Source organism: Apostichopus japonicus, chromosome 18, assembly GCF_037975245.1.
Source record: "Apostichopus japonicus isolate 1M-3 chromosome 18, ASM3797524v1, whole genome shotgun sequence".
NCBI classification, from domain to species: domain Eukaryota; kingdom Metazoa; phylum Echinodermata; class Holothuroidea; order Aspidochirotida; family Stichopodidae; genus Apostichopus; species Apostichopus japonicus.
Window position 1 is genome coordinate 2,617,948 of NC_092578.1, and position 26,354 is coordinate 2,644,301.

The 26,354-nt window shown below is 37.3% G+C and overlaps 1 protein-coding gene and 1 pseudogene across 3 annotated transcripts in view; one reads left to right on the top strand and one right to left on the bottom strand.

Annotated features, from left to right (window-relative positions):
- Positions 1–2,607, top strand: part of LOC139959146 (uncharacterized) — a 33,330-nt pseudogene extending 30,723 nt beyond the window's left edge. The window contains exons 30-32 of the transcript XR_011789973.1: positions 307–450; positions 1,984–2,141; positions 2,594–2,607. The product of XR_011789973.1 is annotated as an uncharacterized protein (transcript). The remainder of the gene's footprint in view (positions 1–306; positions 451–1,983; positions 2,142–2,593) is intronic.
- The window catches only part of LOC139958666 (26S proteasome regulatory subunit 8), a 204,192-nt gene extending 189,000 nt beyond the window's left edge, over positions 1–15,192 (bottom strand). Inside the window, exons 1-11 of one of the 2 annotated variants that reach the window (XM_071955921.1) lie at positions 15,039–15,192; positions 14,191–14,268; positions 13,427–13,496; positions 12,934–13,031; positions 11,940–12,065; positions 11,270–11,431; positions 10,784–10,947; positions 10,199–10,352; positions 9,383–9,592; positions 8,438–8,524; positions 4,606–4,663 (exon numbers count right to left, since the gene is read on the bottom strand). In XM_071955921.1, the coding sequence (XP_071812022.1) occupies positions 4,610–4,663; positions 8,438–8,524; positions 9,383–9,592; positions 10,199–10,352; positions 10,784–10,947; positions 11,270–11,431; positions 11,940–12,065; positions 12,934–13,031; positions 13,427–13,496; positions 14,191–14,268; positions 15,039–15,053 (1,218 nt within the window). In that variant the 5' untranslated portion in view covers positions 15,054–15,192 and the 3' untranslated portion in view covers positions 4,606–4,609. Of the gene's footprint in view, positions 1–3,482; positions 4,664–8,437; positions 8,525–9,382; positions 9,593–10,198; positions 10,353–10,783; positions 10,948–11,269; positions 11,432–11,939; positions 12,066–12,933; positions 13,032–13,426; positions 13,497–14,190; positions 14,269–15,038 lie in introns of those variants that run through there. The other variant, XM_071955920.1, reaches the window with a different exon arrangement.
- Between the last annotated feature and the right edge of the window lie 11,162 nt (positions 15,193–26,354).

The window sequence follows — 26,354 nt, forward strand, 5'->3', positions numbered from 1 at the left end:
TTGTGATTTTTTAGACTTAAAGGAGCATTCCAGTAAGCATATTTTACAGCTGAATATCTCGAACACCGGAATATATATATATATATATATATATATATATATATATATATATATATATATATATATATATAAACATTACTAGCACACAACATTTTGTTGTTATCGCCCCATCTTTGGTTCAATAACTTGGCCTATTGAAGGCCAGTGGTGAATAAATAAGGAGTTTCTTCTTGAACTGTTTAAAACAATTTTTTAAGGATTTTAAGTGAGAAGTGACCATAAAGTATTAACTTTCATCCATTTCAGATGAACTTTTCAAAAGTTGGAACCAGAGTCATCATGGGAAATATTAGAGGGCGGAAACACAAAACCGGTTCAACAGATCAGGGAACTGCCAGGAATGAACCAGACTGCCCAGGCGTAGTGACACAAAGACGTGAACGAGATAAGGTAAATGACTTTAAAAAAAATTGAGATAATATTACTGGTTACACGAGCTCGCTAAAATTGACAGCAGCTAGCATACTAAAAAAAAAATACGAATATTGTCATTAATCAACAATGCTCATCAAAAGTGATAAAAAATTTCTTCAAAATTACTATTTTGAAATAGAAAGGTCATAAAAAAATATCATAGTTCGCATTTAATACTTTTTCACGAGGGAGCTGTGACAGCTGGCTATAGTTACACATAGTTACGGTGACACGGGGTAAAACATACACAGTGCAAATTGAAGGAGTTGACGTGACGTAGAATTTGAGGGCGAAATGAGAGCAATATATAAATATTCAACACGTACGATGACGTCATAGAACATATCATGAAAAAAATCGTTCTATTGCTGGTAACGAAGTCCAGTTACCTTTTTAGAGAATATAAACTTGACGTTTTAATTATTTTTTTTGTAGATTAAATTATCAGACTTAAAGATCTGCTTTATTGGCTTTAATTATAGCACGATATAGCTGGGAAAGTTTTGTGATTACGTAACACCATTAGGCTCTTTGTGTAAACATTGTGTGGAAGTATGTTCATGTCTACAGTGTAGTTAATCATACAGCGTTCACACAAAGACCCTCATACAAGAAAACATTATGAGGCAGGCGTTGCAGACTAAAAAAGGTCATTTTACGACCAAGGCAGGTCGATTACGTAATCTCCAAAAACTTGTCAATGATAGCGTGCTATAGTTGGGGTCTAAACAGCAGACCTTTAAACTCAGTGGATTCTGGTAGTCTATTGCAGATGAGATTGTCAATATGGTAACAGAATGTATAGACGTCCTTAGCTTGTAGAAGGCAATTAAGTAATGTCGATTGGGCATAAAAGTAAGAAAGTCCTAATTATGATCAAAGCTGGGCTAAAATGTTTTAAAATCTATACGTGTAATAAAACTCGGGGTTTTCATAGCATATTAGTAAAACGACACCACAGTCAAGAAGTTTAAATTCAATGACTATTATTGTGTTGACGAAACAGACCTCGGATCAGAGACGGGTGTTTACTTTATAAAATATCTTCTTTGCTATTAATTAAAATGTCATTGTGCATATGGACGATTCTCCTTATCTTATTTTTACACCCATTCAGGGCACTTGCTATGACTTTTCGGCGATTCTTATTCCGAATACATTTCACACTTTTCGTCCCCTCCCTACCCGCAGAGCAGGGGTTCCCAATCGATGTTCTATGAAGGCCATGTAGAGGAAAACGTCGGTTGAATTAGCAAAGGACAATATCAAAACTAAACAAATTTTGTAAGGTTCAGGGTAAAAAGATAGAAAAACGTAATCCTAAAGCATTATGGGTCCGCATACCATTACAAGATTGTGCGACAATGTATTTTTTTTATTTCGTTGGCAGGATTGGAAATTTTCTTTCGATTGCGACTGAACTCATGATCCGCTTCAACCCTTACTTCAGGCAAAATATAAACCATCTTCATTTTTGTACTTTTTCTTCTTCTTCTTCATAAATTCCAGTTAATTAAGCTATTGGTAGAGCGTTACATCAATACGATTGTAACTGGAGACTGGCTCGGGGAGAAGGGAGAGAGAAACACGGAGAATAACCGAAGAACGAGCGCAGCCTCTATTCGGAGAAGAAGCAGCATCGCACAGTATTATGAAAGTAACTTGCAGTAAGTTAATACCTTATATAACATTCAATTCAGTGTTACGAATTAGGCCGTCGAGAGCCAGGCCAGGCCCAGAGAAAATTATGCCAAATTCCTCCCCCCAACCCCCCCCCCAACCCCCCCCCACCTCATTTTAAAATCCTTCATAATGTCAAGGAACATTCATGGGCTTATGAAAATTTTTACCGAAAATGAGAATACTCCATTTGTTACACCAGTTCTCCCCCCCCCCACCCAATCTCCACCTTATTGACTGGGTCTGGCTCAAGGACATTTGCAATTTTTGCTTCCTTATATTATGAAAATGAGAATACACTATCCCATATTTTCCAGGGCCACGCCTCACACTTCTTGTCAAGACTGTATAGAAATGAATAAATGAGATTAGGCACTATCGATGTAGCATTTTCGAGTAGGTGAACTATATTTACGATTTATGTCTTTGCTCTTCTCAGATATCATGGAATAAGTGATGCTGTGGTGTATGTATAAAACATCCTCTCTACTGTCGTCAAGAGTTTGACCAGAATCATTTCTGATGCCATAGCCAATCACTTTGCGGCATGATTCGGACTTTCTTGTAAACACAAACAGTACCAGTTCTAAGCAGTTATTTTTATTTTACAGAGTCCAGTCACAACCAGTCATGTTCGTGACTCGAGTCACTGCGTTATCTCTGTGGTAAAACAACACACTTTACAATTTAGTGACTCGAGACACGACTAAAGCTGGTTAGCATTGCCGGGGTAGAGTGGGGGGGGGGGGGGGTGGTATTACTCTATGATGCTTCCGTTTGCTTTAAAGTTGCAAAAAAGCCTTATCCATAAACTCAACTTGTAGAATAAGTCCGAAATCCATCATAAAAAGGAATGTTATGGTTTAAATTGCATGTATTCAGTAAACTTATCTATAATGTAATGTTTGTATCTTTTATTTGATCTAAAGTTACGTTATATTGTGAAAAATTGTCGGGATAAATTTTCTATTTGTGTTTGAGTAAGGACATGTTGCATTTAGTCTGTTATGAGTGTTCTTACAATTTTTTTTGTATTTTTCAAATTCATCATCGCAAAATGACATAAGGTGAAAGCTGTTTGGAAATTAGTTGGTCTATTCTCAGATCCCTACATTATCATTTTATCATTTAATATTAATTGAAATATTTCTTTTTAATAATCTTAATTCACATTAATTTTAAGCACATCACTTATCATTCAACAATTTGTATATTGTTAGTTACATCAAATGACAGCACATTCTAGCTTAAACGCTTTGCTAAATTTCTGAAGAACGACGACACACGACAGAAATACAAGTCAATGTTTTTTCTTCAGAAAAAAAAAATTGTGTTTTCTCTTAATGTTTATTAAATTCCTACAATTTACACAGCAGGCAGACATGAATTTGAAATTCATAACAAACATGTATAGCATGGACAAAATTGCTACAACCTTTGTGATGTTTCTCTTTTCCTGACTGTTAGTTCCATCTATCTGTGGAACTTCTATAGAGGAGAAACTGGAGACAAGATGAGCGAACCACAGCCAGTCCGGTTTACCCAGTGGTCAATCCTTAGATGAACTCATTGTTTCTGTTCTTTACAGTTTAATTCTAATCGTGCCATTGAAGTATAATGCCAAAAAGTTACATTCATATATTAAACACATTGACTTTAAACCTAGATCTTGTAGGCTGCTAGAATTGGACTTTAAAAGATCTAACTTCTATATCCAATAAATCTGGTGTTTTGTTTTCCAAGTTTTGTGATCACTACGTCATTAAATTAAGGGTGCAATTTGTGCCATATGTAGTGTCTGCTGTGGCACTGCGAAGGAGTAATATATTTTGCTCTGTTATGGAATAGTGACTGTCCCTTTTCTTACATTAACCAAGGCAAAGCAAATGTGTTTGAGCACCATTGATTATTGTAGCTAACTGCTACTACACTGAACCCTGATTGGTTCTTAGTGTAACTGGGTCACGAAAAAGCATCGCAAAGCTTGCCTCTTATCAATAATGTCACAATTTCCATCAGTAAAAATATACTGCACGAGAAGCCAATGTACTTAAATTCATGACGACAGTCTTGTTAACTTTCTGGTAAACAGGAAACACAAATATTTATTTGAACTCCTGAGCATACTTCTTTGAATAGAAAGGACTATTGGAAATTTCGTGTTTAATCGTCACTTACCCTTAACATAAATCTTAAATACTAGTTATTCTGACATTCTCGGGCAGCTGAAGAACAGATATAAAGCACTATAAAAAAAACCCATCATTCTCTGGTAATATTCCATACTGGGATATCTTTTCATTTTTGTCAGTACTTCCAACTGTCTACGTTGCTAAGGCAACCAATCACTGCTGGCAGCAGATAGGAAGCCAACATCAAGATACAGTTAAGGAGTAATTCTATCTTCATAAACCAACAAGAATCTTTTTTTTTATTATCAACTGTGGAACGTTCTTCACTTCCAGAATTTTTTGATAGACATGTTTTTCTCTGAATCTTTCTGCATGACCTGTAGTGGAGTAAAAAAGACGAAAAATACAGAATGTGAGCAAAAACCAGAATGAAAACATTTCATGGTTCCTTGCTGCTGTTCATTAGTTCCATTCATAGGGAAATTTCTAACAAAGCCCTAATACAACAACAGTAATTTATGCTCACAAACTTTTGTTGCCAAAGTAATGCTAAGCCCTGATATCAATTGCAACACACATCAGTGTGTGAAGACTATCTACCATTATCATCATACCAAGTTTGACAATTCTGACTAGTAATAGTAGCCAAGTAATTGCAATTTGGAGTATTTCACGTTTGACCCCATGACCTCATTAATATTCATGAAATGAGCACCAAAATCAACAGGGTTAATCTACTTACTATGGGCCACCCACTCACCAAGTATGGTAATGATTGGTCATTCCCTTGTTGAGTTATTGTGCATACAAACTTTTCATAACGAAATAATGCTAGGCCCCCCCCCCTATAAACATGCATGATATAAATTGCAACACACATCAGTGTGTGGAGACTATCTACCAATATCATACCAAGTTTGACGAAATTCCAATAAATAGTGGCCAAGTTATTGCAACTTGGGAGTTTTTCACGTTTGACCTGTGACCTCATTAATATTTTTTAACTTTGACCTCGTATAACTTTGCACACGAAGGTCACACGGGGGTCAACCTATTGACATTTATGATCAGAAGGTACCTTTGACATCTGAAAATAGCATCGAAACTGTAAAAATCCCCAAAACACGAAAAGGTCACCAGAGGTCAAATTGAGGTCAAGGGTCACCCAGATGCGGGTCGACAACTGGATTACATTGAAGCAACTCCCAACCTTAACGGACAGTTCGTTCTCAAGTTATCACAAAAATACTAGTTTTTTATCATTAATTGACCTTTGGTGACCTCGGATCACATGACCGTTAAGTTTGAAAATATTCCCCGATACCATTTGCAACTTGTCCCAAAATATCAACCGTGTCACACCTTGGAACTGAGAGTTATTGCATTAAATGTCTGAAAATTAACTTTGACCTCGTATAACTTCGCACACGAAGGTCACACGGGGGTCAACCTATTGACATTTATGATCAGAAGGTACCTTTGACATCTGAAAATAGCATCGAAACTGTAAAAACCCCCAAAACACGAAAAGGTCACCAGAGGTCAAATTGAGGTCAAGGGTCACCCAGATGCGGGTCGACAACTGGATTACATTGAAGCAACTCCCAATCTTAACGGACAGTTCGTTCTCAAGTTATCACAAAAATACTAGTTTTTTATCATTAATTGACCTTTGGTGACCTCGGATCACATGACCGTTAAGTTTGAAAATATTCCCCTATACCATTTGCAACTTGTCCCAAAATATCAACCGTGTCACACCTTGGAACTGAGAGTTATTGCATTAAATGTCTGAAAATTAACTTTGACCTCGTATAACTCCGCACACGAAGGTCACACGGGGGTCAACCCATTGACATTTATGATCAGAAGGTACCTTTGACATCTGAAAATAGCATCGAAACTGTAAAAATCCCCAAAACATGAAAAGGTCACCAGAGGTCAAATTGAGGTCAAGGGTCACCGAGATGCGGGTCGACAATTGGATTACATTGAAGCAACTCCCAACCCTAACGGACAATTCATTCTCAAGTTATCGCAAAAATACTAGTTTTTTATCATTAATTGACCTTTGGTGACCTCGGATCACATGACCGTTAAGTTTGAAAATATTCCCCTATACCATTTGCAACTTGTCCCAAAATATCAACTGTGTCACACCTTGGAACTGGGAATTATTGCACTAAATGTCTGAAAATTTACTTTGACCTCATATAACTTCACGCACAAAGGTCGACTGGGGTACACCGATTGACATTTTTGATTGGTGAGACGTGAATATAGCATCAAAACTGTAAAAATTCAAACATTTTTTTCTTTGCCCATTTTCTCACCCAAAATACTAGTTTTTTAACATTAATTGACCTTTGATGACCTCGGATCACATGACCGTTAAGTTTGAAAATATTCCTCTATACCATTTGCAACTTGTCCCAAAATATCAACCTTGTTACACCTTGGCCCTGGGAGTTATTGCATTAAATGTCTGAAAATTAACTTTGACCTTGTATAACTTTACACACAAAGGTCACCCGGGTGTCAACCCATTGACATTTTTGATCGGAAGGTACCTTTGATATCCAAATCTAGCATCAAAACCAAACATTTTCTTTTTCGCCCGTTTTCTCCCAAACTAAGCACATTTTTTCTAATGTGACCTTTGACCTTTTGACCTTGGTTTCAAATGTAGTTTGATCTGCTGATTCCAAAAATCAACACGATAAGTCTGTACAGCCATCCTAACTCCGACCGAAAACTTTGACCCCTTATAAGTTCGCACACAAAGGTCACACAGGGGTCAACCTATCGATATTTATGATCGGAAGGTACCTTTGACATCTGAAAATAGCATCGAAACTGTAAAAATCCCCAAAACATGAAAAGGTCACCAGAGGTCAAATTGAGGTCAAGGGTCACCCAGATGTGGGTCGACAATTGGATTACACTGAAGCACCTCCCAACCCTAACGGACAATTCGTTCTCAAGTTATCGCAAAAAAACTAGTTTTTTAACATTAATTGACCTTTGGTGACCTCACATCACATGACCGTTAAGTTTCAAAATGTTTCCCTAACCAGTTCACAACTTGTCCCAAAATATCAACCTTGTCGCACATTGGCACTGGGAGTTATTGCAGTTTTAGTATTTTGGGTTTTTGGACCATAACTGACCTTTGGTGACCTTTGTGGGCACCAAAAACAATAGGGTTCATCTACTCACTATGGGCCACCCACCCACCAAGTTTGATCATGATCAGTCAATCCCTTGTTGAGTTATCGTGCATACAAGCTTAAGCGTCACACACACACACACACACACGCCAACCTGAATACATAGGTTCCTTTGCTTTTAGCAAGGAACCAATGAATGGAATCTACAAATATTACATTACAGCAGCAGGTTGTGTCTTGGAAGGAATGGACAAGAGTAGGGAGTGCTAGCTTGCTTTGTAGGTGTAATAATGGATGGCTGTTGCTGACAGTAATAGTCATAACACAAATATACAAATAACATTCACCAACAAATATGCATCATACCTCCTTCAGGGATGTGCTCACACTGGGTGGCACCGGGCGGCTGTGCCCAGCAGTTCTGAACGCCGCTCAGCAGAAACAGTATTTTAAACATTTCCGCCAGGCACTTTTTTGTGATGATAATTTAACAAATTTTACCATAACCAAAATCTGGGAGAATATACATGGCACAGAATAGGAAATATAGCACCACCTAAGCATACTTCATGTGCAAAATTTGTCCAGTGGGGAGGGGGTACCCCACCCATGAGATCCCTCTCCCAGGGTGTGGATCACACTACTGCACAATCTGCCCGGCACTCAAATATTCTCGAGCACATCCCTGCTCCTTATCTCCTTGATCTGCTTGATTCCTATTACATCAGTGATTTTTCCAGTAATCCTCTCATTTTCCCTTCAGTTAATGTTCTTTGTCTCTCATAAACCTCAAACTGCATGAATTTTTACTTTAATTGGCATCTTTGCACTACTCATCAAGTGTGAAAGATCTTGCATTAAAACCCTATTTCTTCTTTTAATTTCAAAACTCCCAAGAAGAAGAAGAAGAAGAAAAAAGTTCAATTTGTGTGTTACGATATTAGAAGGAAAAACCTTTAAAGACAAAAGAAACAACTTTACCTTTGCAACGGCCATTTCAAAGTCTTCTTGTGTCACATGGACTCTCCTCTCTCTTAGTGCATACATCCCGGCTTCTGTACACACACCCTACAGAGATACGAGAAATGAACAAATAAGTTATACTTGTAGTTTGATTTGATTTGATTTATTTGTTTTTCCACAGATAATAAATATATACATGTGGAGGGAAGTCCTCTAAAAAGCCAATTCAGGCTTAACAAGGTAAAGGACTCCCAAGAAAGAAAGTACATATATATATATATATATAAATGAAAATATAATTCATGTCTTAATAAGGAATAATTAATAACATACAATATAAACGATGTATCAATACTGAGAAATTACTTCTCTTTTTAGCGTTTTTCTAAATGTTACTTTAGATGGTTTAGATTTTATAGCAGCAGTTAGAGAATTCCATGTCCTCATAGCACGATTCTTTAAACTTAACGTAACAAATGTTGTATTACATAAGTTGTGGTGTGCGTGACCGGCACTTCTAGTTAGCATGCCAGTGCTAAGTTAGTTAGCTAGTTAGCATGCCAGTGCTAAGTTAGTTAGCTAGTTAGCATGCCAGTGACATACAAATCCTAATATTCTCCATAAGTTCCATAACATTTATTATGCATGAATAAACACGAGAGCAGTACAATGGCAATGTTACGGATACAAGGGAAAATTTACCGGGACAATTAGCGGTTCCTTCTCACAACCACTTATGGTGCTTAAACATAAATACACACAGTTGGCAAAGACAACACACCAGTGTACACACTTGCATGATTAGTGAGCTTTGCTGTGAATGTACTCCAACTTACTTTTATCAACTCCCCCCCTCCCCTCTTATCTCCCCAACCACTTTAAACCAAGAATTCTGGTTGAGCGCCACCATCTACTAAACAACCACACTGGAAGACTTATTCATAAATACATGCAATGACATACCTTTACTTCTGCACCGGAGGCCCCAGGCATCAGTTCGGCGATCTTTCTGAGGTTAATACCCCGGGTGAGATTCATCTTGCGGGAATGGATTTTCAGGATGTCAAGACGAGCCTCTTCGTTTGGTGGGGGGAATTCAATCTTCCTGTCTATACGTCCTGGTCTGAGCAAGGCAGAGTCTAGGATGTCGATGCGGTTAGTTGCCATGATGACCTGTTTGGTCGAAAACATACAACAAGTTGTGTAACTATAAGTCAGTAGGAGGCAATTAAGGATTTATAACTGTAACTTGAAAGTTAAAAGATATGGACTACTGAACCAGATGATCAGCAACAATAAAGCATTCTTCTATTGCAATTATCAAACAGAATATTGTGCATATGAGTAGATTAGGACTAGTTTGTAATAATGCAACAATAATTGTTTTAGAGGACCTGCTTTTTATGGGATCTATACATAAATGATCAATGATCTCCCCCCAAAAAAACCTTTTCTGAAAAGTTCTTTTAAACAGAGACAGAAGCTTTGATGAAGTATTTCAAGACTGCAATGTGTCTCCCGAAAAAATGATTAATTCCCTGTAGCGGACCTCTAGGCTTTCAATTGTGTCTCTTATAAGTAATGATATGTATCCTGTGTAAAAAAAAAAGCAAAGAAAAAACTGCTATACATCTTTCTACTTGTATACAAGTTTGACCACTTTGCATAGCATTTTTTGTGATGCGATATTTATTATTTCTTGTAATCTGCTGAAGCGTGGAAAACAGCTTCGATAAGACTTTAGGTATCTGTCTAGAGGTATTTTTAGATTTTTTTCACCTTGATATTTTTGGTAGCTTCAAAGCCGTCTAGTTGGTTGAGCAGTTCCAGCATGGTACGTTGTACTTCACTGTCACCCCCAGAGCTGCCCTCTATTCTGGTGGAACCAATCGAGTCGATCTCATCCATAAAGATAATGGAGGGAGCATGCTCTCTACAAAATAGCAAAGAAAATTAAAATATACACAAATAATTATCATTTCTATGAAGAAAAAATGTATTGAACATGGATTCATGCTTAAGCTAGAAATCATCTCTCAGTTGCTAAATCACATACACAGACTATAAGATCAGGATGACAGAGAGGCAAGGAAAAACGATTTTTACCAACCAATGAAATGGGTCAGCTGGGTTCATTATTTCTGTTCAAAGATGGTCTGTACTTGATAATAGTTAACATGTTTTGTGAAAATCTGTTTGTTTCTTTTTACAATATTTATCTCACTTATTTGTAGAGGAAAATCATATTTCTACATTCACAGTTGTATTTTGAATTTGAAATTTTTATTACAGAGAACCTTTATTTTATTTTTATTTTGACCAAACTATCCCTTCAACAATGTATGAATGTAAGGATTACTATACCTGGCCATAACGAAAAGTTCTCTGACCATCCTGGCACCTTCCCCGATGAATTTCTGGACCAGTTCAGAACCAGAGACTCTGATAAAAGTACACTCTGTATGATGGGCAACTGCTCTGGCCAGTAAGGTCTTTCCTGTTCCGGGTGGACCGTACAGTAGAACGCCCTGTAAATGATGACAATAAATATCTCTTTAGCACTTGTTACTACAACATACAGTGTTATAAAGTTGTCTTTTCTTGCAAGTTAGCTCCACAAGTCCAGGAATGTTCAAACTAAATCTCAGTAGTGAATTAATCATTTTCAATATAAACAGCATGATTCATCAAGTAAAAACAACACCCCCCCCCACACACCTCTCTCCCCCTTTCAAAGTAAGAAAACAAAATCTGCAAGAATTATTGAAAACATCGACTTCTGCCACTAGTTTTATTACTGTGTATCATACCGGTCACAAGATGACCATAAAAGTCATGGGTACCACTCACCTTAGGTTGAGATATTCCCAGAGCATCAAAGAGCTCAGGATGTTTCACTGGTAGCTCAATTACTTCTTTGATTTCCTTGATCTGCTTGTCCAAACCTCCGATCATCTCATAGGTGGAGTCGGGAACTTTCTCTACCATCATGAGACTCACTAGGGGATCAACCTACGGATCAAATAAATAACAAAATGGAACATGCGGTTGACTGTAACTGTCAACATGTATTACAATAATTAGAGGATGATGCATTTGCATAAAACGAAAAATACACATATCGCATTCTTTTCTATCACATATTATTTACAGCTCCCTTATCTGCAGATTCTATTCCATACATTAAAGTTGAAACCACAAACTACTATTTCTGAGAGTCCTGCAGCCAGCATGCTTAGCACTAACACAAATGGAATTGAGTAAAGAAACTGACTGAGATAACTGACTCTGATTCGCTGACCTTTATTTTAAGTTTGACTGTAAACCTCCAGGCCAGCAATACCACCACACTCACAGACAAACAGTAAGGGTGTTACTACAATTATCGCTATAACTTGACTCTCAAAATGAAACAAAGTTATGAGATTGAGAACAAGCTTAACATTCACATCAGATATATGAGGGAATTTTGAACATATGCAGCACTTTCATATTACTCTATATGTTTGAAACTACTCACCTTATTTGGAAGGATCTTATGAAGTGTGTGACTGTCATTGCGAAGTGCTACTCTTAAATTAGGTGTGATGTCAGCCATGTTGATGGATTTATCTATGTCAACAACAAACTTGCCTTCTGGATGCACCTACAGTGTTACAAAAAGAGAGGAAGGAAGGAAAGAAAAAAGAAATGTATCAAACAAAAGGTTTTCTTTAGAATTAAAATCCCTGATACATCAAAACTTCATCTGACAATTATTCAGAGAAGATTTCACAAACATATTGAAGCAGTTCCCTAAAATTCATTTCTGAAATAATAACAGCATTCAACATCTCACCAGATTTACTCCAATTTCAAACAAGCAAAGAATGTTTGGATGGATGAGGAATTGAAAGAGTAACCTTACAGGTTCAAAGCCCAGCCTAGCCAAAATGTCTGTCTTTTTTTCCCTTCAAATTTCGTCCAAAATTTCTTTCCCACTTTTCCTTTATTGACTTACGTACAAAGATTTTTGAAAGTAAAATTTGTACATGTTGCACAAACATTGTCGACCTTCTCTTTCTCAACATTGCCTTTAGCCCAAATGGTTCACGACAATCCTGCCCTGACTGCTATGTGCAAGAGCAGGCTATGCATAAGATTGTTTCAATTTCAATACGAAAACCTACTGAACATTGACAAATGTTTTGTATGTAAAGTTCACTCCAGGTATACCCTCTGAATCTTTCATTTTCTTTGGCATCTTTAGACACATCTCAAAGTCTTACCACCTTTTGAAAGCCTTAAAAAATGTTATTTAGCATTCTGCCGAATAAACCAAATGGTCAATGCTATCTATGATGAGCCTGTGATTGCTGAACCATTCTCATTCAAAACACCCTGAAGGATATGCAAGTTTGGAGGAAACAAAAAAAAAACCTTCTTTAAAACATCTTCTGTGGTGGATGCTGTCAAGAATGTTGTGGTAACAGCAACTTGCATCTACGGTAACTTGTAGAATGTTGTTTTCATACCTTTACAAGAACCTTCTTTTTGTCCATTGCTTTCACCACTTCACCAACATGGGAACCTTGCTCTTGCAATAGCTGTAGTTCTTCTCTCAGCATCCTCACTAAGAAAGAATAATACAAAAAATATCATAACAATAATTAATAAAATAAGGAAGCTATTATAACACATGGAGAAACCCAAGTTGTGAACAACAAACAAAGACTTCAAACTCAAAATTAGGATTTACAAGGTACATACAAGTGTGTGTGAGAAAAGTGGGGGTTTGGGTTGGGATGAGGAGGGGAACTTTTCACCCCAACACCAGTGCATGTATACTGTACTGTAACTAAAGCCATCCAAGTATCACTATTACAAGACTGTATCCTCTTTGAGAGGTGCAGTGCGGTCATATATTAATAAAACAGAATTATCCCTTTTTTGATACTTCAGCACTTAAGTATTCATTTCATGATTAATTGGTCAACTCAAAGTGTGGTCAGCTAAAGTTGAACTTACCTTTTGCATTAAGTTCATTTCTTTGCGCTTCCAATCTTCGCAAGTTGAGTTCTCTTTCTGTAACCACCATCTGAAATCGACATAAAAGAGGAACATCAGTTTACATTTATATAAAGAAAGCTGACAAGTATTCTCAATGGGCTTCTTCAAATATCTCCACCAATGATATAACAGTTGACAAAGAGAGTGAAACCCCAACTCCATATATGATACAAAAAAGCAATTCTTTTCTCCCACAGCCCTTTCAGCTCCTGTTACAATATTTCTCACTGCCCATTTACCTGTCTAGTTTGACTCTGCGTCATCTCTCTATTTAACCTGTTTCCTTGTTTAATTTGATTATGCCTCTGAGAAAGATCCAATACAGTTAACAAATGACAGAAAGAGCTTGGATATAGTATAACTCCATACTGATTAATAAGTAAAATACCATCTTTCCTTCTTTTTAATTTCACTGAAAAAGATTCAGATTCTGTGAAAAATGAACAATTTGGCAACAAATTTGAATGTTTTGACTAGAATCTATCTAGAATTTTTCACTTCTTTTGTAATCATTCTGTAATTGAAATACAGAACATGTTATAAATTGGATACTGTCACCCTTGTGTTTGTACAGGCAGAGTGAAAACCTGATTTCTGCTTTGGGCAATACATCAACGGACATGTACACTGTACAGTATAGAGAGTTAACACTGGATTGCAAAGTGCTGTATGTATGTATAAAGATACATACACTAGATGAGAGCAGATCATGTCCATCTTACCTGTAATTCTTCTATTTTGGTAACATAGTAATCTTTAATGCCATCTCCCTCCTGGGTACCATTAGTGACTTCCATTTTCTGTAAACGAAAAATGTATTGATATGGTAACTTGGAGAAGACAAAATTATGCAAATAACTGCAGTGAGTGCCAAAAATGTGTCAATTGCAGCAAGATCTTGACCAGAATGTGGACAATATTTTAACTATCTAAGGCCTAACAATAAAGCACCCAATGTGGTGGTTCCATCAATTGATAACTTGATTAAATCTGCTGCCCCTTTCATCAAATCAGATCAGGTAATTACAAGTGGGTTTACAATTATTGAGAAAAAAAGATTCCTTGCAAGAAGTTTCACATGATCTAGAACTAGCCACACATTTTAATGTTGTGATCAAGGTATGGTCACTATATGATATATATCATAGCAGCCACCAAAATGTTACTTACCACTTTATCCATGCTAAAGGCATAAATGATGGCTAAAGACTAGCAGTATTTATGCGAACAGAATTGTGAATAAGTACTATAGAGTGGTTGTAGGCTTTATTCTAGGCCTAAGCTGCCATATACAATAATACGCATACCGCATAGGCCTAGCTAGCCTATAGCTTGGCTAGTGTGGAACTGTCAAGTGTAACAAAGTGTTAGTCCTTAGTAATGACAAAGCATAATAGTACAGCCTAAGCATCAATATACTATGTAGCAGCAATATGCGCGACATGATAGGCTAGGAAGCTCAGGAGGAACGTTGGCGGACCTCTGGTTCGCACCAACAACAAATAATCGTTGGTAAAATTATAAAAATATTATTAAGCTATATGAATTTCTAGTTCAAGTGAAAGTTTACCTCTCCATTCTCCATGGTGAACGATTCTTGTAAGCCGAAATCAGACAGCACGGTCTTCTGGATATATTGCGTGATATGGAACGCCAATTACGCGTTTTATCATGGAATACATGTGGTAGAGTTCTATGACATAATAATTGAGCCGAAAAACTGAATTTATTCTGAAACTCGCTTCTTCATAAACGGCGGTGCTGACAGAAGCATGCACAGGGGGGGGGGGATTGGGGGGTATGGAAGTTTTCCCTGAACAATTTATTTAGGGAATGATATGTTATGGTACGACCAGATGTGGATTTATAGGATTTTAGAAAGGGGGCAGGCCCTCAGGTGTTGAAAGCCGGCTGACATATAGAGGGGTCTGTGCGTCTGTCAACCGGGAAAAGTTGAAAGCTAAGAAGTCAATGGTGCAATATGAAGCATATTTAATATTTTTAAGATGAGTCCGAATGTGGGGGGGGGGTACCTACCCATACACTCCTTGATCTCCGTCTGACGACTGCTGGGCCCGGAGGAGTGGTCTTATTCGAATCCCTCACAGAATGTAAAATATACCCTGACTGAACGTTCTGAAATGTAACTCCTCTTGTCGGTCAAAGTTTAGGTGAAGAGGGAAAAGGAATTGATGTAATATATGATTATAGACCTTTATGCACTCGGCTGTTGTAAAGAAGGCTTAAATTTTAGGGAAATCACTACCTCGCTATGTGCACGGATCATCAACATCGCTATCATAGACTGGTGTCTATTAAGGTATCTTTCCGACAATTTGTTTGTATGGATGAGGTAGGGGGAGGGTTGGATGTTGTAAATCTGATACAAAAATGAAGGAAAATGAGGCAGCACTTAAGAGCAGCACTTTGCAACACTTAAGGTATAAAACGAGTAGTGTAAAAAATATGTTGCAATGGGTATTGAGGACATGGATTCTAGTGACGTGCTGTCGCTGTTGAAATATGCTGCATAGTCCTGTTTCGGAAAATTAGAGGGCCATGAATAGTCAAGTTTGTCGGCTAACCGCGTGAGAAAGTTTCAATCTAGTGAACTTGTACAAGTACTTCGAGAACACATTGGTTTATCTGATTTCGCATGTAAGTCAATGGGGAATTTACCAGGAGTATGTGAAGTATGTTCCCATAATATACGGCTCTGCTAGAGTCATAATTGAAAGACGCCCTTTATAACACGTGGAACGTGTAAATTTCTATTTCTAGTTTTTATTATTAATCCGGACATGCTTAAGGTTTGGTTATATATTTATGAGTGTATATCGAAGAAATCAATCATCGCACCTGTCATATTACGATTATTTGTTTGGTGTGTGCGTCTCTTAGCGAAACAATTTAGGAAATCGGTGACTTGCCAGAAGACATTTAATTTCACACGTAGGTGTCCTCTATAGCCCAAACAATATACAATTATGACTAATCAATTCGCTCAGGAAATTTCTCTATTATAGAACATGTATACCAAATGAGTGACCTCGATCCTTTCACAGAGAAACTAATAAAATTCAGAGGATATATAATTCCCCCTAGTTGGGAAAATGAAAGGGGGGCAGTGAAATACGGATACACCTACTGTTTAATATCCTAAATCCACAGATCTCGTCATATCTTCGGTTGGATCAGTGTTTATTACCGTCACACTGATTTACAATAAAAAAGAAAATACACCCCTTTTACAGTTGTGGCTGAACGCCGAGTTTGCGCATGAATTTGTAGTTTGTGTCTATAGATTCGTAACCCCTGACAGTAATGCTTCGTATCCCCAGGGCTTGCGGAAACGCTTGGTTAGATGGTCTGTATAAACTAATACAGTGAAAGCAACGAACGATGTTAACATTTGTTGTATTGGACGTGAAAGTTAGTGAATCTTACGAGAAAGCGACAAAGTGTCGCCGGCTATTTATGGGGTCAAAACCTGCGAAAGGATGGCAGAAAATAAGACTTGAACCAAGATTTTAACGTGACGTTCCATATCCGTACATTCAAACGAGAAGTAAAACATGATACTTGCATCAAGGCCTAGTAGTAATATTCAGTCTTTTGCATTTTTTGACATGGAGACAGATCCAAGTCCTATGTATATATTTCTCTGGATCGTAAACGATAATCTTTGTAGTATTCATTCAACGTTAGGGTGATCAGCCTCATAATTTATTGTTTCTCTATCTTTATCTCACCCCTCTCAAAGGGAACCGGTGGTGTTGGGTATGTACTTGCAAATACTTTCACACCTTTATGACAAACATTCCGCCATAGTAATCGAGCTATGGTGGAGGCGAGAGGAGGTGATCAAAGTCAAAATAAACAAGAGATAACCGCGCGGAAAAGAGCCAGTACTACAGAGCCATATAGGTATCATATCCCAACAGTACTGTTACTGGAAGAGAGGGCGTACTTCACTTTACTTTAACAGCGATGATCGGTACCACAGTGTTGAGATAGGAAAAGAGAAGCAGGGTTTTGTTGAAAATAATATAAGAAGAATATGTTAGGTTACCGAGACTGTATGTACCTGCTTTTTCAACCAGAGATAACAATATCCATTGCATTAATTATATAGGAAATGTTAAGGCACTGCAGTATATAAAATATTCAATGTAAAGAAAGGTAATTTTCATTTGCTCTCCTGACGTCGTTGTCATCTATTCCTTCCAAGTTTTATTTGCAATCTGTTCCTATATTAATTTCCTGTGTTATTATATTTAATGAACGTGAAACAGGGTCTATTCCAACCGTCAGGATCTGTAAAACTTACTTATTGATGTCACCGAAATAAAATTCCGTGAAAAGTGTTTTGTAACAACTTGGTTGAGTGCAATTCTAGGAGACTTAAAGACGTTCGGAAGTACTCCATAAACGGGAGTTTTGGAAAAGTGGAAAGTTTAGCACTTTAGTCAACTCTTGTCTCCGCCAAAAATAACTCAAGTCTTCTCCTTCTTATAATCCCATTCTTGTGCAGAATAAGATTAATACCAATATTCCAAGCCTATGAACGTGCATATTGATGTTTGAGTGGAAATGTACAATGCTTAGGCTAGGCCTAGATTCGATTGTATACAATACAACCCGACAGTCTATAAAATGATAACACAACATACGTTTGTGTTTACGTTCGGTCAGCGTCAGAAAAGTTCTGTACATTTACTGCGCATGCTCGTGAGCTGCTCCTTTGCGATACATATTGAAGCCACTTCCGCTTAAGCACTCGCCATGCACAGGGAGGATCAGAGTACGAAGTGTAAATGCGCCCGGATCAACGCACGTTATGGGTTCACTTGTAATGCGATCTCCTGGTACGATCAGGAGATCAAATCTGGGTCTAGTGTAAAAGCACCCTGCCGGAAAAGGGGGTGGCTTTCTTGGAATATCTTTGTTAATAAAACTTAGCCAAAAATATATTTTGATCATATTAAGTTTATAGTGGACAGATTGTTTGGTATACATTACATATCACGAGCGCATTCCTTACTTTTTAACGATGTTTTCTTATGCATTGTTATTTCGGTATAGTACTTTGTAAGTTCTGCAGATCTTCCGATTCCGCCACAGAAAGGTGTAAAGCTAATATGTAGAGGATGTGGGTGGCAGGCATTATCAGCATATATGTAACTAACGCTTTCAGCATTCACTGTATCAAAGAGGAAATAAAATGTCATAGTCTTTGTAGTGCAATAATTAATGGCATGAAGAGGACGCAAATGTAGGTCAATTATTTTTGTCATATATACCGAAATTCGAAGTTCGACGGAAAGTTATATATACATACGCTATATGTTATGAATTGCCATTGAGGTGTTTACACATGGGCAATATGTAATGATGAATCATGTAGTTAGTTTGAACACCCTCTATATAACCACCTCCACTAACATCATAATATAGGGTACAACTTTTAAATCTTGCAATCTAATTTCAGTAAATTGACATGTAATCACTCAATTATCCACCAATTCCATCATATATGATTGAACCAAAAAAAAATCCGGTTTTACGATCCGCCTGTTGAGTGGAGTCACATAACGTTATCAACAAGGCAAAGCTTTGTTTCTGTTGGGTTCAATACTAATTCGCTTGCAGGTAAACTAGCCTAGAGGGAATTAGTCTACATAAACCGCCGCAGGTACGCGAGGTCAACAACCAGGCAAGATGTAGGTTCCCATGGGAACACGCAGGTGACGAATAATTCGCAGACTGCGTGGCGCTGGAACCCACCCTCCCAAAGGAGTCCAGAAAAGTTGGTCCCAGAAGACGACGAAGGTTATTACAACCGGGGCCCGTCAACCACGCAAAATCTTTCAAGGTTTTACATTGGCTGTGATTTATGACTTTATTTACATCTACCTTTAAGTCACGTTACTCACGCCTTTATAGTTTAACCCATATAGCAAGGCCAAATTGAAATACACGTAACTGGTTAACTTACTACTGTACTGTGACTCTTCAAAAAAAGTCAGCAAATATATGTATATGAATATGTATATATATATATATATATATATATATATATATATATATATATATATATATGTATATATATATATATATATATACATATATATATATATTTACACCTATATTCAACTATATAAAAACAATTCAACTATATAAAAATATCGCCGTTGGCTATAAATAGAAACTGGTGGGGTAACAAGCTGTGTTAATTTAATGACTGATTTTAGCCAGGTGCATATACGACAAAACATTTTCAACAGCTTCCCATCAAAGTTTTGTACTTGCGGCATAGCTATCATTATACTCAACAAAGTAATTCTTCTCGTTCGCAAAGGTGTTATTCGTTGGAATAATTAGCCTCAATAATTAATGACAATAGCAACGTCGGCCCTGGGTATTGTATGAAGAATGGTTGCATACATACTATATACTATCCATGTTTGATTGGGGATTTTTAGGTTAAGTTTGGTTTCATGTCTTGAAAAGTAACGGACGTACTCGTATTCATGATGTTGTATACTCACACCACACGCCTGTACGATGGAGGACGAGAAGTTAAGTGGAGCTGATCCACCCGCTATGAGTGGACATCACACGGGTCACTCTTTTCGGAAATTTTACGGTAATTCTAGGACGATAATATAAATCAGGATGCCTTTTGGGTGCCTTTCCACGTGACGGTCGGACACCGAATGAGGCATGGACGCCCAGCTATGTACATACTTCATGACCGTACATCAAGGAATTCACAAAGATCGCCGTAAATATGAGAGCTGTACAACTGCACTCAGACCTGTGTATGATACGGAATTGCCCATTAAACAATTAAGCACACACACACACACGCACGCACGCACGCACACGCACACACACACACACACACACATATATATATATATATATATATATATATAGTACAATAGACTTGAGGTTGATGATGAGGAGGTGCTTGTAATTAATGATATCCGATATAATACCATGTACTAATGTGACGAAGTAAAAGTAGGTGACGACGTTATATCAGGGTATCGATGCCGGTGACCGCAATTTGCACAACTGTAGAGACCTGAAACATAATTCCATGGTACAACAGTGTTAAGTATATAATTAACAAATGGCTTCCTTCGAGGCAACGGTATACATTCAGGCATCGTGAGTTATAGCTACTTACAATGAAACAAATCCTGCCGACACTGTACAGGTATAGTGACAACTGTGACTTGATCTTACATAAGCAATTGACTGCCATGGGGCAGGGTAGGGTGGGTGAGGTCATAGGGCGGGGAGGGGTGGGGTGGGTATGCGGTCACTACATGGCCGGGGTGTACGGTATAATGCTAATATCAACACTGTTGCACATAGGACATTTATTTTCCCAACCTTGTATCTGAGTTAACTCAGTGTTAACTACGGAGTGTTAGCTCAGTGGTTAACGCCGGTGCCTTTCAATCATAAGGTCCCCGGTTCGAGTCACTCCCAGATTAATGTATGTCGTCCAGTTACAGAGTTGTTGACAATAAACAATTCATAATTATGGACGTTAAATATGAATGTAAGAGACTGACTTCGGTCAGCTTGCGGCTTTGATAAGCCTATGAGGCTTCTTCGCGAGTTCCTGCTTGCAGGAGGATCTAATATACATACATACATACATACATACATACATACAACTCACTGATATGTATTGATGGAGATCTTCCAATCACGGCAATGGGCCCTGGTCAGACCCGAGGATGTTCAACCCTGAGTTAAATCAGTTTTCTTGTCATTTTCTTCCTGTCGACCCAGGGGACAGAGTCATGGAATTTAAAACAGAAATAGTCTACATTTGTACCAGCAAAACCAGGCGATACAACTTTACTACAGAATACGTTAAAACTCTCCTTTGGTTTATAACGTTATTTATAGCTATGGCCTATCCCCCCCCCCCCCCCCCAACTCATTTTGCTAAAGGTATGTTTCAGTCTAGCTTAGTGGTTCTACAACGCAAGAGTAGAATTTACTTCCCTTGTAGCGATATGCATTTCTTTCAACAACGAACCATTGGGTTCCTAAAGACCATATCGTCATGCTGGTTAATGTACGCTAAAATTTAGAGCGTCCTAAGTAGGCTGCACAGACAAGATGCGAAAGGAAAAAAACACATAACATAAAGAAAAAAGAATTAGGTCACTATTTGTTCTTAGCTGTCACCGGTCCTATATATTTTTCCTCAATAGTTTTGAATACTCCCGTTGGTACGCTGCGCCAGGAGCAATGCGTCTACCGTTACCTGGGCTGTCCACAACCGTCCATTTTTTAACGTATTAGATAGATTTCTTCAGGGTGAAAATGAAAACAAAATTGCTTTGGTTTTGAAGTGTCACGAACGAGGTCGAAAAGTCCAGCAAAAAAAGGCTAAATCGTGACCTAGGCCTAAATCTGAAGCAGCCCTCTTCTCCAGTTGAAGGGGTGATGTGTCTACCGTGGGAGCAACGCGGTAAAACATGAAAGATAAGTCAATCACCAAACAGGTGAATAGAGATCACTTTTGGTTTACCACGACCATCGCAAATTTACTCGGACAAGAATTCAACAAAAACACACAAACTATACTTACAAATTCATTATAATTGTTTTTGTATACACACGATCTGCATGTTGTTTCCAATACTATTACCTCAATCCATGTGAGAAAAAATATTAAATGGAAAAATTATTGCAAAATTTCCGATTTGCTTTTTGTAGGATTAATATTAGTTGGTCGATTAACGTTTTATATGGTGATGAATCTGTTAGAAGTAACCTTACTTGGATAAACAGTATACTAATTTTGAACACTATACTTATCTCGGTAACCAAGGAAACATGCCACAAATTAGTTGCAACAAACACAAACATATATACTTCACTGCCTATATAAGCATCAATACTTTACGCAATTTTTTAAACCGTGAATTTTTTCTTCTTCTTTAAATAAGACAAAGGTTACATACATAAATGATCTGCTTTCATTTAAATTTAAATGATGTTTTGACATAGGTCAAAAGTTCGGCCCAATTTTTGAAAAAGTGAAAAACAGTGTTTTCGTGCATAGGTTGTACGGTATTTCTATAATTTCAGCTATGACTTCTATGTAAAAATCGTCTTAGTAAAAGGGATATAGGCTTATGGTAATTGTTCAAAAGAGATTACTTGATTTTCTTCGAAATCTACAAGTTTTATATCCACTGCAGGCACATGATTCTTCCAAGCACGAGTTGCAAACATAGTGATGAAGTAATAAATGTTGAGAACATCGATAAATAAGCAAAATATTCCAAATGTATCAGATTTCAAAGACATCAGTCATAATGACATCGAAGACCACCCACTATGCATGATCCACTTTCTTGAGTGGGGAAATGTCTAGCCTATTTTGATGAAAGTATAGTTTACATTCAAATGGCCACATGTCTAAAGGAACGAGGATACTGAGATGAGGTTTTCAACTAACAGTGTCGAAGTAACATAAAAGCTTCTCTTTCATAGTCTGCCATAGGAATATCTCTATAATTCATGTGCATGGAAGAATTCTAATATGCTTAGCCCTGATATCATTAAAAAAATTCTCATTTAAAGGAGATACAGGCCCAACCAAAATCTTTATAACTTACATAAATATTATTGTGCATTACGCAACTAATATTGACACGTGACACATCAGTAAGCTGCGACGAACCAATGGGATCATTTCAGACGATAACCATGTATGATGACTACAGAAACGAAATTATGATTCATAAAAGAAGAAGTTTACGCCGTGTATTGCTGAGAATAATGATCAAGTAGATTTATTGACCTATGATAATTGGTGTCGAAAGGGCATCAAACGACTGATATTAGATTCGGAAAAGTCAATTTGGTTTGGGAAGGAAGGTAATTTGCCTAATGATAAACTTCATAAGTGACGTTTATGACATCCCTGCATAACACAACAGGTATGCCTGAGGGTATATACACGTATACATGCTCGAGGTATCCGATATGAACGGCTCGATTTGTGAGTACGGTTTCATCTCCAGCCAGCCTTGTTGTTTAAGCCTTCAATCTCTTGTGGTAAAGCTTTCGTACATTACACACATGTTGTCTAATGTGTGATTATAAACCTTCACCAAACTGACACAGAAACAGACACACACACATACATAGAATAATAATAATAATAATACACAGTTCTTATAAAGCGCAAATACACACTTAAGTCTCTATGCGCTGAAAAGAAGATATGTCTCTCTAAAATCAGTGGAGCTTCTTAAAAATGGATGAGGGATAGGCTGAGGATACACAGCCTGCAGATACATATATTATTTTCCTAATTAACCTGGTTAAATAAATTGACATCAGTCTCGGTTATTAACGAGGTGTATATACTTTGACCGGCCTGTTTTATTATGCGAACATTTGGTTGGCACATGATGATGTATAGTGGTACCAGGGCGAATCTATTGTTTTAAGGTGAATCCCAAACCGCTTCTCCGCGGGGTACAGAAAACCATTGTAGAACATGATTAAATCCCGTGGGAATATTTTCATTTCATGTCTTTCATTAAAATTTATCTTTCTTTCATTTGATAGCTCACATTGGAAATAAAAGATGAGGATGGTGGATAACAGGAAGTGCGCCGTCCTCAGACGATGGGCATGGGAATATCCCAATTGGGGGGGGGGGTGCAAGGGGGATGTAGAGGGTTAGATGAAGCACGTGAGACAATATTTGAAATTACTCACTTGTTTGACTAGAATCACTACAGGGTTATAAATGGACGGTGAAGGTACCAATTTCAACCCAATCCGATGCGATTGCCTTAAGTTTGTGTATTCTCTTCAAATAGCTTTTTTTCTTTCCCAGTATTCTATTTCAAACGAGCTTGTAAATTCAACTTTTCTTTTTACGTCACATAGGGCCCTATAGCACCATTTTCATTTAAGAGGAAGTCGAACCGCTCATGGGTACAAAGATAACCTTTTTTAAGTAATTGTATATATTTGGTTAGCCCACTTGTGCACCAAAAATAACATTTACAGAAGAAGGGGAAAAAAATCTCGTAATTTACTTGATTAAAGTTTGTGTTGGTTCAGTGCCAGTCACGGACGGTAACAGTTACCAGCCACTGTGACAGTTCGAAGCCATGGGAATCCACTGGAAAAGGTAACCGCATAATGAGTAAATACGACCCTGTTAAAATTAGAAACAAATTTCTCGTGACTGAAAGCTTGCTGGGTAAGCACAGTGTGCGCAGTGAAGGTTTGTGGCTATAGACCATGTTTGTTGGTCTTAATTTATATCAAATTTCAATGTTAACGGTATACTGCCTGATAAGTAGATAACAAAAAAAATAAGAGAAATAATAATGAATAAAACATTATCTCAGACCTTGATTTTTCTCGTGGTTTTGATTAATTTATCAACTCGAGCAAGATAATCGATAAGCTTGTCATAATTGTTGTTCTTATATACGTATCGATGAAGGCCTTCACAAATTTCGTGGCCGACTGTTTTGTTAGAATATTGGCCATATGGTTACAGTATCGCTGTAAGGGGACTGGGGTTAAGAGTTGGATTTAAACGTGTGCATGAAGGCTTTATAATGGGTGATATTTCTAAGAAAAAATTTATATCAATTTAAAGGTAATTCTGCCTATTTAGTCAGACACAAGATGAAATTTTCCAAAATTATCACCGGATTCGGTCTATTAATTTCTACTTTAGGTTTAAACTCTAAAGGTCTCGCAATCCTTGCAACGTGCCTAGAGGAACGGTGCATAGCTTTAAAGTCTTTAAAGACATCCATTTAAAATATAAATAATATAATATATACAATATATACAATCCATTTAAATATTTTAACTTTCCATTATCGTGGTTTCCTTTCCAGAGTAGCTTACATTTTCATTGAAAAGTGATACGAGCGTATTTCTAATTTTTGTTTGAATATTCATGAATATTTATGTCATATTTTTACATGTATAATTAAGTACCATTGTTCTTAAATTGGCTATTGAGCCATTCTCATGTATCCCTTCATGTCGTTCAACGAATTAAGATGCAATTGCACAATTAATATATCTAAAACACAAAATAAAAACGTTTACTGCACGCATATACTGCTTATAACTAATTGACAAATAAAACACCAGTTGATTTTGAACTTGAAGAAAAACGCCGACGATTTGTTTCTAAAGTTGAAAGCTCATTTTACTTTGAATGTTCGATAATATGATAAAACAAACTTCGATAGTTTAAGGAAAAACATGTCATATATGAAAATATACAATATGCATAACTCTGCATGGTCACTCTCCCAGAATCGCACTATAAGGAAAATTACAAAATAAATATTGTATGGGAAACACTTCTTCAGGGACTTGCAAACGTAACAAAAAGTTCATTACAGTGCCATTGAGCGACGGAAAATGTATATACACGGTATTTGATACGCGTTAAAAGTATAACACGCTTATTATAGGTTGTGTCATAATTTGGTCGTAACTCACGTAAATCCCTTTAGTTACAAATAAAGGTACATATTTTATCCACTTATGCAAGAATAATGTATTGACTTTCTTCAGAAGGATTCGGCATTCCTACATATAGACAGACCGAACCAGAAACCGTTACAGTTTGAAGTGTGATATGCCTTCTCCACAAACTGACTGTAACCAACAATTTTAAGGAGCTTCAATCGACACTTGATGCCTTCGGTTCTGTATCAAACTTTTGAACCCTCGCGGTATATAACACCTTTAATTGATTTAACTTTGTATCACAAGCTATAGCTGCCCACAGCCGTCTCGGTAAAATCCTACACGCGACACAGTATTGGCCAATCGCTCTTGA